This window comes from Oryctolagus cuniculus, chromosome 21 (assembly GCF_051225735.1).
Source record: "Oryctolagus cuniculus isolate XC-2025 breed Fujian yellow rabbit chromosome 21, ASM5122573v1, whole genome shotgun sequence".
Classification (NCBI taxonomy): domain Eukaryota; kingdom Metazoa; phylum Chordata; class Mammalia; order Lagomorpha; family Leporidae; genus Oryctolagus; species Oryctolagus cuniculus.
Genome location: NC_142887.1, coordinates 22,794,111 through 22,809,456, shown reverse-complemented (window position 1 = coordinate 22,809,456; position 15,346 = coordinate 22,794,111). Strand labels below are relative to the sequence as shown.

The 15,346-nt window shown below is 60.3% G+C and overlaps 1 protein-coding gene across 1 annotated transcript in view; it reads left to right on the top strand.

Annotated features, from left to right (window-relative positions):
- The window catches only part of TRPV4 (transient receptor potential cation channel subfamily V member 4), a 37,624-nt gene extending 23,850 nt beyond the window's left edge, over positions 1–13,774 (top strand). Inside the window, exons 5-16 of the mRNA XM_070065747.2 lie at positions 709–849; positions 1,813–2,111; positions 3,290–3,469; positions 4,368–4,526; positions 4,796–4,888; positions 5,112–5,185; positions 6,499–6,664; positions 6,864–6,930; positions 9,513–9,829; positions 11,622–11,749; positions 12,430–12,551; positions 13,087–13,774. Of these exons, the coding sequence (XP_069921848.2) occupies positions 709–849; positions 1,813–2,111; positions 3,290–3,469; positions 4,368–4,526; positions 4,796–4,888; positions 5,112–5,185; positions 6,499–6,664; positions 6,864–6,930; positions 9,513–9,829; positions 11,622–11,749; positions 12,430–12,551; positions 13,087–13,229 (1,889 nt within the window). The 3' untranslated portion in view covers positions 13,230–13,774. The remainder of the gene's footprint in view (positions 1–708; positions 850–1,812; positions 2,112–3,289; positions 3,470–4,367; positions 4,527–4,795; positions 4,889–5,111; positions 5,186–6,498; positions 6,665–6,863; positions 6,931–9,512; positions 9,830–11,621; positions 11,750–12,429; positions 12,552–13,086) is intronic.
- Positions 13,775–15,346: the final 1,572 nt, after the last annotated feature.

Genomic DNA, 15,346 nt, shown 5'->3' with positions numbered 1-15,346 from the left:
CTTGGGCCATCCTCCACTACACTCCCAGACTCCCAGGCCACAGCAGAGAGCTGGCCTGGAAGAGGGGGCAACCGGGACAGAATCCGGCGCCCCAACCGGAACTAGAACCCGGTGTGCCGGCGCTGCAAGGTGGAGGATTAGCCTGTTGAGCCGCGGCACCGGCCCCAAGATTCTGAGATGCGTGGAGCTCAGTGGTCCATGAACTTGGACTTCTGGGCCTAAGATGGGACGGTTCTGGGTCCTCTGAGGCTCTGTGGTACTGAGCCAGCAGCTCGGAGAGGCAAAGGCGGCCCTGGTCCAAGCTCCCGGTTCTACGTTCTATGATTATAGGAAGTAGAATTCACCCCGCAGAACCCTGGATGTCAGCATTCGAAGCCAACAACTTTTCTATCTAGAATCCCAAATTCTGCGAGACCAAAATGCCATTGCTTCCTCTAGAATTGAAGCATCCATCGAGTCTGAGAAACTCCCCTCTGGGAGCCCCTGAGCCGGGCGACCTTTGAACTTGGAATTCAGATTCCTAATGTGGCCGATCCAAGACTCCGGGCTCCCAAACCCCATGTCCCAGGGAAGGTCTGCCGGCCTGCTGGCCGCCCACAGGTGCTGCTGGCCGAGGCTCGGGCCTGCAGTGCCACAGCCTGGGTCTCAGCCCAGCCCCCCCAGCTGCCCTGCCAGCATCCAGCTGACCGCCCCTCCCCCACGCCGCAGGTCAGACCGCCCTGCACATCGCCATCGAGCGCCGCTGCAAACACTACGTGGAGCTGCTGGTGGCCCAGGGAGCCGACGTGCACGCCCAGGCCCGCGGCCGCTTCTTCCAGCCCAAGGACGAGGGGGGCTACTTCTACTTTGGTGAGCAGGGTCCTGGTGGGGCTGGGGGCGCACGAGAGAAGCCTGGGGGTGCACATACGGGTCCAGGTTGGCGTCTTCATCCTGGACAACTCTGCAACATCTGGAGCCTGGCTGGCCGGGGGCCCGTCAGTGGCACACAGCCTAGGCTGCACGCCAGTCCTGCTTCCTGTGCCTGAGTGCCCCGGGAGAGCTTGGAATGAGGGATCTGAGTTCGAATCCTCACTCTGCTGCTTCTCAACCAGGCGCCCTTGCTTTCCGGAGCCTCTGCCTCCCATCTGGGCAATGGGGTCACGGGAACCCTGAGCTGCCATGGGTTCTTGTGCCTGGCACCTTATTGTTTAAAAAAGTTTATTCAAAAAAAAAAGTTTATTCATTTATTTGAAAGGCAGAGAGAGGGAGAGAGAGAGAGAGAGAGAGAGAGAGAGAGAGAGAGAGAGAATCTTCGTCTGCTGGTTCACCTTTCAAAGGTCTGCCACAGCCAGGGTTGGGCCAGGCTGAAGTCAGGAGCCAGGAGCTTCTTCCAGGTCTCCCACGTGGGTGCAGGGGCCAAAGCACGTGGGCCGTCTTCTGCAGCCTTCCCAGGCCACAGCAGGGAGCTGGATAGGAGGTGTGGAGTGGCTGAGATGAGCACCAAGTCACAGCGGCACCGGAGAACTGGTCTTCCTTCCACCCCTGCTCCCGGGCACACCTCAGGTGTGTCCCAAGGACAGTGCCCGGGGAAGAGCCGGCCCCTCACTTGTCCCCGGCACTCACAGCCTCCAAGCCGCAAGGCCACACCCCCATCGCCACACCCCGCGGCCCCAGCAGCTGCGCCAGTGTGCAGTCACCATAAGATGCCTCCGCCTGCACTCCGGGTGTCACGCGCCTGTCACGCTCGGGTGGCTTGTCGGTCCCAAAGAGTCCCCAGGCCTCCTTCACTGACCTCCCATCCCCCACCCCCACCCTGCCCCACCCCGCCCGCAGGGGAGCTGCCCCTGTCGCTGGCCGCCTGCACCAACCAGCCGCACATCGTCAACTACCTGACGGAGAACCCGCACAAGAAGGCGGACATGCGGCGCCAGGATTCGCGCGGCAACACCGTGCTGCACGCGCTCGTGGCCATCGCTGACAACACCCGCGAGAACACCAAGTTCGTCACCAAGATGTACGACCTGCTGCTGCTCAAGTGTGCCCGCCTCTTCCCCGACAGCAACCTGGAGGCCGTGCTCAACAACGACGGGCTCTCGCCCCTCATGATGGCCGCCAAGACGGGCAAGATTGGGGTGAGTGGGGGGCTGGGCCCGGCTGACACCTCTCCCTCCCCAGCTCACACGCAGGGCATTCGTTATACCTATGTGCACCCTCCTCCTGTCCTGCTGACCCCCAGTGTGCAGATGTCCCAGCTCAAGAATCTGCTACGGCTCCCTAGTGTCCAGCCAAGCTGCTCCACTTCATCCTAGAGCCTCTCACCTCGTCTCACCCCCGTGGCCCCACGGCTCCGCCCACTGAGTCTCAGGGCTCCAGCCTTGCTCTGCTCCCAGCCCTGACCTGCCGAGTGGCCCCACATCCATGGCTTCACCTCTTTCGGCCTCACAGCTTTTCAACCCCTGACGTTTTGGGCATTCCTGTGCATTCCTGGCCTGGACCAACTAAGTCCCCCGGCCCCAACACACACACTGTGACCACTAGAAATGTCTGCAGACATTGCCGAATTGTCCCCCAGGGGGCAGCATCGCGCTGCCTGAGAACCAAGCCCGGAGCCGCAGGGAGTCAGGTGCACCTGGTCTAAGCTCCGTCCCTGCCACTTCCCGCCATGGGACCCCGGATATCTTCCGCCCCTTTCTCGGCCTCAGTTTCCTTGTCTGTAAAGCGGGGGTAGTGATAGTACCCTCTGCTACAGCATTGCTGGGACCGGGAAGGGAGGTATGTGTTCTGCAAAGGGGTAGGAATCACGAGTCTATTTTTAAAAAAGCAAAAATGGTGGCATTCCTGAACACTCCTGAATCCCAGCATCCGAAGCAGTCAAGAAGACTTGGCCTTCCTGGGCTGTGTGGCCTGGGGTGACTCCTACCTCTGTCTCCGTGCCTCGGTTTCCCCGGGTGTAAGCCACAAATCGCGGGATGAATGCGATCATCGTGAGTACGGCTCCTGCCTGGACCTGTCCAGGTCGTGGCTGCCGTAACACCATGAGAGGAGACACAGACACGCATGGTGCTCAAGGCTGGCCCGGGTTCGGCTCCTGCTGACGGGCTGTGTGGCATCAGGGAACGCCCTTCCCAGACGCCCTGTTAGCTCACCTGTGAAACACCTTGGTTAGAATTAGGCAAGATGGGACCCAGCAAACAGTAGGCACTCAGTGTTCTCCATCCCCTCCTTCCTGTTCCCTGGGGAGGCACTGTTGGATGGGCTGAGCCCCGCCCCTTGTCCCTGACCCGCCCTGCTGCTCCCCCCACCTCCACAGATCTTTCAGCACATCATTCGGCGGGAGGTGACGGACGAGGACACGCGGCACCTGTCGCGCAAGTTCAAGGACTGGGCCTATGGCCCCGTCTACTCTTCGCTGTATGATCTCTCGTCCCTGGACACATGTGGGGAAGAGGCCTCCGTGCTGGAAATCCTGGTGTATAACAGCAAGATCGAGGTGGGCATGGGGTGGGGAGGAGCTACGGCGGGGCAGGGCCCAGGGTGGTGGGCCCCTGGGCCAAGCGCAACACAAGGTGCCAATTCAGTGCCCAGAGCAGCATCTGGCACCTGGGAGACACGGGCAAGGCTTGTGGGAGGCTGAGTCTTGGGGCAGGTGGGATCCTGGCTCTGTAACACACACATGCTGGCTGATTCGGGATGAGTGAGTCACCCTCTCCCTGCCTCGGCTTCCGTGTGTGTAACCAGAGGTTAAGGAGGGCGCATGTCCTTGGCATTGCTGGGAGAACCAAGTGAGTTAATTTTAGAACAGCCTGGCCCAGGGTCATCAACGGATGATGTCATCTGTCACATGTTATTGTTACGGTTGTGAACACATGCCTCAAATGTCCACGACAGCCAGGGCTGGGCCAGGCCGAAGCCAGGACCAGGGAACTCCATCCAGGTGTCCCCCATGGGCAACACGTGAGCCCTGGTCTGTGGCTTCCAGGCACGTTAGCAGGGAGCTGGGTCAGAAGCATGCAGTAGCCGGGACTTGGGCTGCTGAATGAGAATTTCTGAGGATGGAGCGTGGACCTTTTTAGCAAGCTGCACGGGCCATTGCTGCCAGGAGCTCGGAACCACTCAGAGTGTAGAGTCTGGGGGGCATGAGAATGGATGCCCTTTAAGGAACTTCCTGGCTGTGGTCCCCAGATGCTAGAACAGAGCCCTTTGGGTAAGTTGAGGCAGCCTCCATCGCTGGGCTGATTCTGAGTGTCCCTCCTGTTCCCTGTGAATCCCTGCTGTGTTAGGAGAGAGAGAGCTCTCGGGCAGGGGGAGGGGGCTGGAGTGGCCTGTGGGCATCTTCCCCCAGATGGGGAAGGCGACCCCCAACCCCCCACCCCGCCTGCCTATCGCAGAACCGCCACGAGATGCTGGCCGTGGAGCCCATCAATGAACTCCTGTGGGACAAGTGGCGCAAGTTTGGAGCGGTCTCGTTCTACATCAACGTGGTCTCCTACCTGTGCGCCATGGTCATCTTCACCCTCACCGCCTACTACCAGCCGCTGGAGGGCACTGTGAGTGCCCAGAGCAGGGCGGGAGCCGGGGCGGGCACCGGGCCTGGCCACCGGGGACTGGGGCGCTGGAGGAGGCTTTGAGACAGGTTGGGACGTGCCCCCAACTTGGGTATCTGTGGATGGCTCTGAGCTGGGACGGGACCCAAGGGGCAAGGAGGGAAGGAGGAGGCTCTGTGTGGGCCAGATGTGGAGGGCACTAGGGAGCGTCTGGATCGGGGTACAGGGGTTGGAAGCGCAGGCTGAGGACCAAGTATGTTCCCCCACCGCAGCCGCCATACCCTTACCGCACCACGGTGGACTTCCTGCGTCTGGCCGGCGAGATCATCACTCTGCTCACCGGGGTCCTGTTCTTTCTCACCAGCGTGAGTGCCCAGCCCCCCACCCCCTCCCCCCTGCGTGTCCCGTGCCTCCCCACCCCCCACCCCACCCCGCCTGGCTGCTGCTGCTTCTTCCTTTGCACCTGTTCCTCCCAGGACGGGAGTCCATCCTTCCCTGGGCCCTGCCTCCGCCTCGCCCTTCCCATCCCCTCCCCACCCCTCCTGACTGCGCCCCTTTCCCCTGCCTCCCCCCCACCCCCTGCAACAGATCAAAGACTTGTTCATGAAGAAGTGCCCTGGAGTGAACTCCCTCTTCGTGGATGGCTCCTTCCAGCTGCTCTAGTACGCAGAGGCTCCTGGGGCGGGAGGCGGGGTTGGGCTGGCTGCGCAGCCAGATGTGGCAGAGGCGGCCCTACAGCCCTGGCAGCTCTAACCCACAGTCAGGACAAGGCTGGGTCAAGCAGCAGGGTGTTCTGGGTAAAGAGATACTGGGGTGGGGGGCAGCGTTGTGACAGCAGCTTCAGCCTCTGCCTGGGTCACTGGCACCCATGTGCCGCTCCACTTCCCATCCAGCTCCCTGCTCTGCGCCCGGGAAGGCAGTGGAGCACGGCCCCGTGCCTGGGCCCTGGCACCCATGTGGGAGACTGGGATGGAGTTCTGGGCTCCTTCAGCCTGGCACAGCCATGGCTATGGCAGCTGTTTGGGCAATGAACCAGTGGATGAAGATCCTCTCTCTCTCTCTCTCTCTCTCCTTCTCTCTCTGTAACTCTGCCTTTCAAAGTAAATATAAATACATCTTTAAAAAACAGAAGAGATGAAGTTGGAGTAAAAGTGTACCTGTATAATTCTTTAAAAAAAATACAAGGTTACTTCAAAACATTTTTGAAAAAACAATTAAAGGGGAAATTTATTTGGGTGCAAAAATTTTTTTGAAACTCCTGCTTTTTTCACAAGACATATTTTTGATGATTTTTTGAAACCCTTTTGAATGCATGGATTTCAGAATTTTCTACACAAAAATAAACTTATAATTCCATTTTTCTACAAATTTTTTGAAGTCCCCATGTATTCTGGTTCCCGGGGAGTCACTGTATACACCACGGATAGAAATCATTTCAACTTCTTTCACAGGTGATTGATTGCTAATGCCTGCCTGGAGTGCCATGTTGATGGGGGGTGATGGTGGCTGCCACTGTGTTTAGTGGGAAAAAGTGCAGTGCTTGATTAATGATGTCTGCCAAGGGCACAGGATCAGGGAGTTAATGCCTGTGGGCTCCATCTTTTTAGAATCAGAAAACAGTGAAATTTACTGAGCCCTGAAATCTCTGCTGAGTACCAATGAATCTTTCTCTATGGGTTTCAAAGAGCATCATTTTGGGATCTTACAGGCCCTCAGTGCCATCACACACACACGTGTGCGCACAAACACGCACACACACATGCGCACACACACGCACACACACACACACGCACACATAGTTGCCAGGTGATGGAGCCTTCTGGTTAGCAGCATTCCAGCCAATGCACATTGTGTCTCTTCTGGGGGCCTGGAAGACGTCAGGAGCTCCCCTGGAGCTGGGGGACACGTGTAGCCCCCCAAGGCCTCATGGTCCCTTCTCCCCTCTGGCCTCTCCTGCGGTCTCTGCTGCCCGTAGCTTCATCTACTCCGTGCTGGTCATCGTCTCCGCGGCCCTCTACCTGGCGGGGCTCGAGGCCTACCTGGCCGTGATGGTCTTTGCCCTGGTCCTGGGCTGGATGAACGCCCTGTATTTCACTCGCGGGCTGAAACTCACAGGCACCTACAGCATCATGATCCAGAAGGTACGGCTGGGGGTGGGAGGGGCTGCGCGCACCAGCGCACGGCGCACGGCACAGGCGTCCCCAGACCTGAGGACCGGGGGCGCTGCGTCCAGACACTGGGGACAGCCAGGGGAGGGGCAGGAGGGTTGGGGGCACAGCCGTGGGAAAGCGAGACAGCTCGAGTCTCCTCTTTGTCCGCCGATCCCCCTGGGGTCTTCAGATCCTCTTCAAAGACCTCTTCCGCTTCCTGCTCGTCTACCTGCTCTTCATGATCGGCTACGCCTCAGGTGAGCCCTGGGTGCCCTGGTGGGCCTAGCGGGGGAGGGGCGAGGACGGACACAGCAGCCACAGCTGAGCTGCAGGTTAACAGCATCAGCGACTGTGTTCTCGCTGTGGACCAGGCGGTGGACTTAGAACCGTGCCGTTCACCCAACAAAACTGCCAGGGAAGATCCTTTCTTTTTAGATCCACTTTTATAGATAAGGAACTGGAGGCTTAGAAAAGTTCAGTGATTTGTCCAAGTTCAAAAGCTCGTGTGCAGTAAAACTGGAGTATTTGCATAGCTGCAAAGGAAGCCCCGAAAATGTAGCGGCTTAAGATGACAGCCATTTTTTTTTTTTTTGACAGGCAGAGTGGACAGTGAGAGAGAGAGAGACAGAGAGAAAGGTCTTCCTTTGCCATTGGTTCATCCTCCAATGGCCGCCACGGCCGGCGTGCTGTGGCCGGCGCACCGCGCTGATCCGAAGGCAGGAGCCAGGTGCTTCTCCTGGTCTCCCATGGGGTGCAGGGCCCAAGCACTTGGGCCATCCTCCACTGCACTCCCTGGCCACAGCAGAGAGCTGGCCTGGAAGAGAGGCAACCTGGACAGAATCCGGTGCCCCGACCGGGACTAGAACCCGGAGTGCTGGCGCTGCAAGGCGGAGGATTAGCCTATTGAGCCGCGGCGCCGGCTGACAGCCATTTTTTAAAAAGAAGTTTTATTTATTTATTTGAGAGAGAGAGAGAGGAAGGGAGGGAGGGAGGGAGGGATGGAGGGAAGAAGGAAGGAAGGAAGGGAGGGAGGGAGGGAGGGAGGGAGGGAGGGAGGGAAGAAGGAAGGAAGGGAGGGAGGGAGGGAGGAAGGAAGGAAGGAAGGGAGGGAGGGAGGGAGGGAGGGAGAGGTGTCTCCCATCTGCTGGTTCACTCCCAAATGGTCACAACAGCCAGGGCTGGCCCAGGCTGAAGCCAGGAGCCAAGAGCTCCATCCGGGTCTCCCACATGGATGACAGGGACCCAAGCACTTGGGCCATCTTCTGGGCCTTCCCGGGCGCAGTAGCAGGGAGCTGGACTGGAGGAGGAACAGCCGGAACACGAACCGGCGCCCATGTGGGATGCAGGTGTCACTTCACCTGCTATGCCACAACATCGGACCCAACACCCGCCGTTCCTGCTTGTGCGTGCGGGTCAGCAGGCCCCTGCGTCTGTGGTTGGCGTGTGGGTTGGCTGCCAGCTGACTGGTCCAGCCAGGGTGGCCTGGGCTGGAGGCCACCAGCTCTGCTCCCTGTGGTCACTCGTCGTCTAGCCAGCTGCCTTGGGCTTGTTCCCACAGTGCTCTCAGGGCTCTAGGAACAAGAGTGGAAGTGTTCAAATCCACCTCCTGTGGGACAGCACTGTTCCTGCCGTCTGTTGGCCAAAGCAGGGAAACAGAGTCCGCTTCTTGATGGGAGGACCTAGAAAGTCACGTGGATGGGCTACGGACACAAGGGTCCATTCAGGAATTAATCTACCATGGCTGGGGAGACAGGGACAAGATACAGCTGCTCCCTCCTAGGGGTGGAGCTGGAAAGAACAGGGCAGAGTGTCCAGGCTTCTACAAGAGTCTGGGATTCAGGTCAGGAGTCCCAGCCCCACTGCAGTCCTGAATGGAGAAACTGAGGCAGGAGCTTGGGAATGAAAATAGCAACTTAGTGGTCAGTTTGGTCCCAAGGCGTCCCCTGCTGGGGTCCACTAGATCTGGAGTCTGGGACTGGCATAGCATAACCACAACACATGTGCTGCTGTTGCCCATTTCTGTGCCCATGGCAGACCTTGCTAATGGATCACAGAACTGAGAGCAGAATCCTCAACACAGTGGTTCAGCAACCATTACACAGTTAAATAGCGTCAGCCCACGAGCGCATGCTCACCATGAAGCCTGGTTTGCAGGCTCCCCGGAGACTGAAGGCGCTGAGCCTCTCTGGGCTCCCGGCCCTGGCTGGTTCAGGGACACATTGTTGCTGCTGAACTGTGTTGAGGGCTCTGAAGCTTCCTCTGGGCTTAATGAGAAAGGACGTTTAAGACTCTGCTGGGGGTGAGGGCCCTTAGGGAACACAAGTTCTCCAGTTCTCGGACAATACAGACAGGTACCTGGCGCCAGCTTCCCTCCTTCTGTGTGTGTGTGTGTGTGTGTGTGTGTGTGTGATAGGAGAGACAGACAGACAGCACACCAGCCCAGGTGGCATTCCAGCACTCCCAAGGCTGCTAAGAGTGACAGGCATCATTAGAGACCCTTGGGGCCAGCTACTGCTCTGTGGCAGGGGCTGTCCTGGGTCCTCTAGGATGTTGAGTGGTGTCCCAGGCCGTCCCACCCAGTGTATCTAGACACTGCCAAATGCCCCGCCCCCACCAGCCCCCGGGGCAGGGGGCTTGCCCCTGGCTGAGAACCACAGACCTGGATCCCTGAGACCTCTGCCTGAACAGCCTGAGCGCATGGGGAGGGCCAAGGCTTTGGGACCCGGCGCTCCGTCCTGGCCAAGCCTCCATGGTCTGTTCTATGCAATGGGGCGCGGCGCTCCCCGCCTGCCACCTGGAGTCCTCGCGCTCAGCCACGCGGCCCCTGTCCCGCCCACAGCCCTGGTCTCCCTGCTGACGCCCTGCGCCAATATGAAGGTGTGCGACGAGGGGCAGAGCAACTGCACCACGCCCACCTACCCCTCGTGCCGCGACAGCGAGACGTTCAGCACCTTCCTCCTGGACCTCTTCAAGCTCACCATCGGCATGGGCGACCTGGAGATGCTGGGCAGCGCCAAGTACCCCGTGGTCTTCATCATCCTGCTCGTCACCTACATCATCCTCACCTTCGTCCTGCTGCTCAACATGCTCATCGCCCTCATGGGGGAGACGGTGGGCCAGGTGTCCAAGGAGAGCAAGCACATCTGGAAGCTGCAGGTGAGCCCCGCCCCATGCCGCCCCGCCCCGCCCAGCCCCGCCTAGCCCCGCCTGCCTCCCTGTCCCGCCCCGCCCCGCCCCACGCCGGCCAGCCCCACCCAGCCCCGCCCAGCCCCGCCTGCTGCCAAGCCCCACCCAGCCCCGCCAGCCCTGCCCTCCGGCCAGCCACACCCAGCCCCGCCCACCGGCCAGGCCCACCCTCCACCCTGCCCAGCCCCACTCTCTGCCCCACCCCGTCCGCCGGCTGGCCGTCGCCTCCCCCAGTCTTCCCCCTCCCGCGGGCGCGCTGTCTGGAGCCACACTGCCTGCGCTTCCTTGTGTGGACCACTGGGCATCGCAGGTTGCTGCCCCCTTGCCAGAGCCTCCGAGGGAAGCGAGGGGACTTCTTGCCTGTCCTCGGGTCCTGGTGTCCAGTTTGTCCCGTGGCTCAGCTCGCAGGTGCAGCCGGCACAGCTGAGTGCGCTCGGGTGGCACAGCCGGTCTCAGGGTCTCTTGGGCCGTTGTCTGTGCTGCAGCCATCCAGCTGGGGCCCCATAGTTTATAATTTAGAGTACAGGTTTACTTGGCTCGAGGACCTGGGGGCTGCGGAGCCAGAGAGCAGGGCGCTGGCCTCTGATCAGAGCTTCTCATGGCTTCGCGACATGGGAGAGGGCGCCCCATGGAGGGACAGAGCGAGGGCGCTGGGTCTCATCTCTCTCCCTCATAATGCCCACCGATGCCATCCTGGGGGCCCACCCTCCTGGCCTCATCTAACCCTGGCCACCTCCCAGAGGCCCCTTCCCCAAACACCGCTCATATAGGCCTTTGGAGCTTAAGCTTCCAACCCACGTGTTCTGGGCAACACACTCACACCGCTGCAGGGAACACCTGCCTGGCAGGGGGGCTCCTGTGCTGAGCCCAGGTGGCTGGCATGCCCCAGCCTGGCCCAGTGGACAAGGCTGGGCTGGCCCTGGGTCTGGGCCACTCCCACCCAGCATTCCCCCTGGGGGGGGGTGTTATTTTTAAAATTTTATTTATTTATTTTTAAAGAGTTATTTATTTATTTGAAATGTAGAGTTATAGAGAGGCAGAGAGAGAGAGAGAGGTCTTCCCATCTGCTGGTTCACTCCTCAAATGGTTGCAACAGCTGGAGCTGGGCCCATCCAAAGCCAGGAGCCAGGAGCCTCCTCCAGGTCTCCCACACAGGTGCAGGGGCCCAAGGACTTGGGCCATCTTCCACTACTTTCCCAGGCCACAGCAGAGAGCTGAATTGGAAGTAGAGCAGCCGGGATTCGAACCAGTGCCCATATGGAATGCCGATGCCTCAGGCAGAGGCTCAGCCCACTAAGCCACAGCGCCAGCTCCCATGTAAAATTTTAGAAATAGGATATTCCACGTGAACATGTAGACTTCTGGTCTTGAATGTTGGACGCTCCACAGTGCAGGGCCCACACTTCCTGCTTCGCTGGGAGCTGGGAGCACCAGCTTCCTGTGGGGGAGGGGTTGGCCACGGCTGCCCCTTTACACCGGGCATTTGCTGTGTGGTTGGCCCCAGGCCCCACCCTTCCCTAAGTGTTACCAGCACTGAATGGCAACGGCCGAGTTCCCGGCAGGGGCTTGGCTGCGGCCTCTCTGACTGGATCCCGCATCACCCAGAGCTTTCCTGGTGCACGCCGGCGGGCACAGGGACCCCCAGCCCTGCCTGCAGGGCCAGCAGGAGCTGGGAAGCCAGGTTCTCTGTCTCCTCATCTCCGTCACGGGGGCCGGCAGGTGTGGGCCAGGGCAGGCTCAGCACCTCCGTCCCTCCCCGCAGTGGGCCACCACCATCCTGGACATCGAGCGCTCCTTCCCCGTGTTCGTGCGGAAGGCCTTCCGCTCCGGGGAGATGGTGACCGTGGGCAAGAGCTCGGACGGCAGCCCGGACCGCAGGTGGTGTTTCAGGTAAGGTCGGCCAGCAGGGTGCCCCCACCCCCAGCTCGCACCTTCTGACTGCTGCGACTCCTGGAGCCGCGGGGGCCCCGCGTGGCCTCGCCCGGGCTCAGGTCCCCCAAGCTGGTGAATTCTCTCAGCCTCAGTTTCTTCGTCTGTGGAGTGGGGGCGCTGAGCGCACCACCTTCCCTGGCCGGCCGTGAAACTGGACTGCTTAGCCCAGGAGGACAGCTGGGCTCGGGCCTGGGCCACGCCCCGCGGGCCGCCCACTGGCTCCTTGGGGAGACCTGGAGGCATCTCACGGCCACCAAACAGTGGGGTGCACCGGGGTGCTGTGGCTCAAAGGGGGCAACTGAGGAGTCAGAAGATCTTTCAAATAAAAGGAAAATTTTAAAAAAAGCAGAAAAGCTGATTGGTGGGGACCAGAGGTGGGTAGGGGGGGCATAGGGAGTTGTAGCTTCCAGGAGGGAGAAGTTACATTTGGGGTGATGGAGAATTCTGGAACCAGACCATGGAGATGGCTGCAAATTCAGCCCATGGAACTGCACACAGAGAAGTGGCTAACGGGGCGGCTCTCGTGTGTTTTTCCATAATACACGGAGGAGGTGCGGGGATGCTGGAGCAGGGAGGCTGCAGGGGTGGGGGGCTGTCTCGGAGGGGCTCCCCCCAACCTGCTGCTCTGGCCCCGCCAGGGTGGATGAGGTGAACTGGTCTCACTGGAACCAGAACTTGGGCATCATCAACGAGGACCCGGGCAAGAATGAGACGTACCAGTACTACGGCTTCTCGCACACTGTGGGCCGCCTCCGGAGGGGTGAGTGCAGCCGCTGGGTGGAGGCAGCCCTGCCCGCTCCTGTCACTCCCCTGCTGTGAGCCATCCCAGTGCCTTTCTGGGACTGAGTGGCTACATGTGGAGAACGGGAGGGCGAGATGGGCTGGCCACGGAGCTCCCGTGGCTGCTAGTGCGTGCCTGGGGCGTCTCCCCTTGGTGGCTCTGCCCTGGCCCCTCCCTGTGCTGAGACAGGAGCTGGTGTGGGCAGGTAGGACAGGGTCCCTGGGCACTCTGGTGTGGAGAAGCCCCTCGTTTTTCCACTAAAGCGTGAGCGCTGGAGACACCAAGGGCGCTCAAGGCATCATGACCCAAGCGCCAATCCTGGCTCCTCCTCCTCCATCCCCCCCATGCTCCCAGGTGAGCACCTTGACCTCTCTGAGCCCCAGTTTCCACCTCTAAAATGGACATTTAGATCACTGCGGAGTGACCAGTATACAGCAAGTGCTCACGTGGTACACAGTAGGTGCTCACGCTGTGCCTGTGTTCTCTCCCTCCCTCCCGCCTGCTCCCCGTACAGACCGCTGGTCCTCTGTGGTGCCCCGCGTGGTGGAGCTGAAGAACAATTCAAACCCGGACGAGGTGGTGGTGCCACTCGCTCACGTGGGGAACCCCAGTGGCCCTGGCCACCAGCAGAGTCACCCCCCGCAAGTGGCGGACTGATGATGCCCCCGCCCTCTAGGGGCTGCAGCCCGACCCCAGCCCCTGCACCTGCCTGTTCTAGTCCGCCTGCATTTCATGGCACTTCCTGGGTGTCCCCCCACATGTCCCTTTGACCCTCAGAGGTGAGGGCTGGTGGAGATGCTGGCGAGGCCCAGGATGCTCTGGTCCCGGCTCGTGCTCCCCACCAGAGCACGGGCTCCTGGCCGCCTGCCTCACTCCCATGGAGTCACATCAGCCAACGCCAGGACCCTCTGCCTGGGGGGACCCCTGCCTGCCTCTCCATTATTTATTTACTCTGCTCTCAGGAAAGCCACGTGACCCCTGCCCACCCCCAGCTGGAACCTGGCAGAGGCCTGAGGACCCTGTGCCAGCTGCACTGCCCTGCCCGGCCGAGCCCCCAGCCCCAACCTGCTTCCCCCGCTCCCCGTGTGGGCGGTGGGGGCTCTGCTGAGGGGTGGGGGCCCTGGGAGTGGGGCCAGGCCCTCTGTGTGTTCTCTGGAGTGTCTGGGATTCGTCGGTGCTCAATAAATGTCCATTCGTTCGTGGTGGGGCTGACAGTAACAGGCATGGGGGTGACACCAAGACCGGAAGCAGAACTCAAAGCTGCCTGGGGCAGGGGCGAGGGCGAGGACGGGGGCGCTGGGAGAACAGGGGGGCTTGTGACATGTGCGCGGGATTGCAGCAGCCCTGGGGCAGGCAGAGGGGAAGGCAGCACAGGGCTTGGGGTCCGCAGACCCCATTAGCACCCTTGCTCCAGCCTTGGCAATGGGCTGCTTTGTTGTGGGGACTTTGTGGGGGTCCCTTGACTTCTCTGGGTCTCCAGGTCAGAAAAGTGAGGGTCCAAGACAGGAGAGAATCCGGGGCAGGGAGTCTAGAAGCTTCCACGAGGAGGAAGGATGGACTCATGGGAAAAAGATGCTTCCAGAAGTTGGTGGAAACATGGACTACAAAGATGTTGACCTTTTTTTTGGAATCCATGTATATAAGAGGTCTTCGAAAAGTTCTTGGAAAATGCAAACTGTGAAAAAAAATCTCTGCATAGATCTGAAAGATAAACTTCTAATTCCATTTTTCCACGGACTTTTTGAAAGTTAACGCCCAGGCTCCAAACCCAGTTTCTATTTGCCAATCCCACACCCAGTGTCCCGCCCAGCATGCGGACCTGGTGGGCCCAGAACCATTCTGATTGGACAAACGTAGGTCACATGCCACGCCCGAGCCAATCCCCACAGCCGGGGGAGGGACTGCCAAGGAGGGGCAGACCCACATCCGGCTCTGAAGGTGGGGGCAACGACTCGCATAACGGAGGAAGGCCCCGGGCTGGGAAAGGTCCCGCTTTCTCTTTTCCTCTCCTCTGGTTGCGTGAAAGCACCTTCGGAAGTTGTTGGTGTTGGAGGTGGGCGCCGGGAAGGAGGGGAGGCCCTAGGGACTCGGAGTCTGGTTCCTCCTCCGTGAAATGGGCACAGCCTGGAAGACCAGGGGATTGCTGGGCTGTGTCAGAGAAGAGACGTTGCATCCCCCAGCGCTGTGCCATCCCAGCAGCACGTAACGGAAAGCTTAGACTGAAAGAGAAATGGGCTCTGAGGGCTCAGGGAGCCGGATGTCCTCTGTTTAGGCGGGGTTGAAGGCTCATTAATAATTTCGGGCCTTCTGTAATTCACCAGAGGCCCACTTCTGCCTCTCCGGCATTCCTTCAGCACATATGTGTGGGGCTGCAGCCAGGCCAGGCACTGTGCTGTGTGTATGTCCCACAGTGGCTGCCTCGGGTACACAAGATGGTGCCGCACACCCAGACTCCGCAGCATCCGGGGCACAAAGCATGGAGCGAGTGCGGCCCGCCTCTCGTTTTATATGGGAGGATGGGTGGAAACTGCCTGCTGTTGTGTGATTGGCCAGAACCGTGTCACGTGGGCCCTGCCTCAGCCAATCAGCAGGCAAGAAGCCGTGGGCGGGAGCATGGAGGGAGCAGGTGAGCCCCTCCGTCTCTCAGTTCTGGGAGCCGGGCGGGAGTGACTCTGGACGGCCCGGAGGACAGGTGCTGTCCGTCTCGGCCCTTTCCCCAGGTGTCCGCCCTCCCCACATGGTCACCAGGAGTGGCTGCCGCTCGAGCGTCCTCC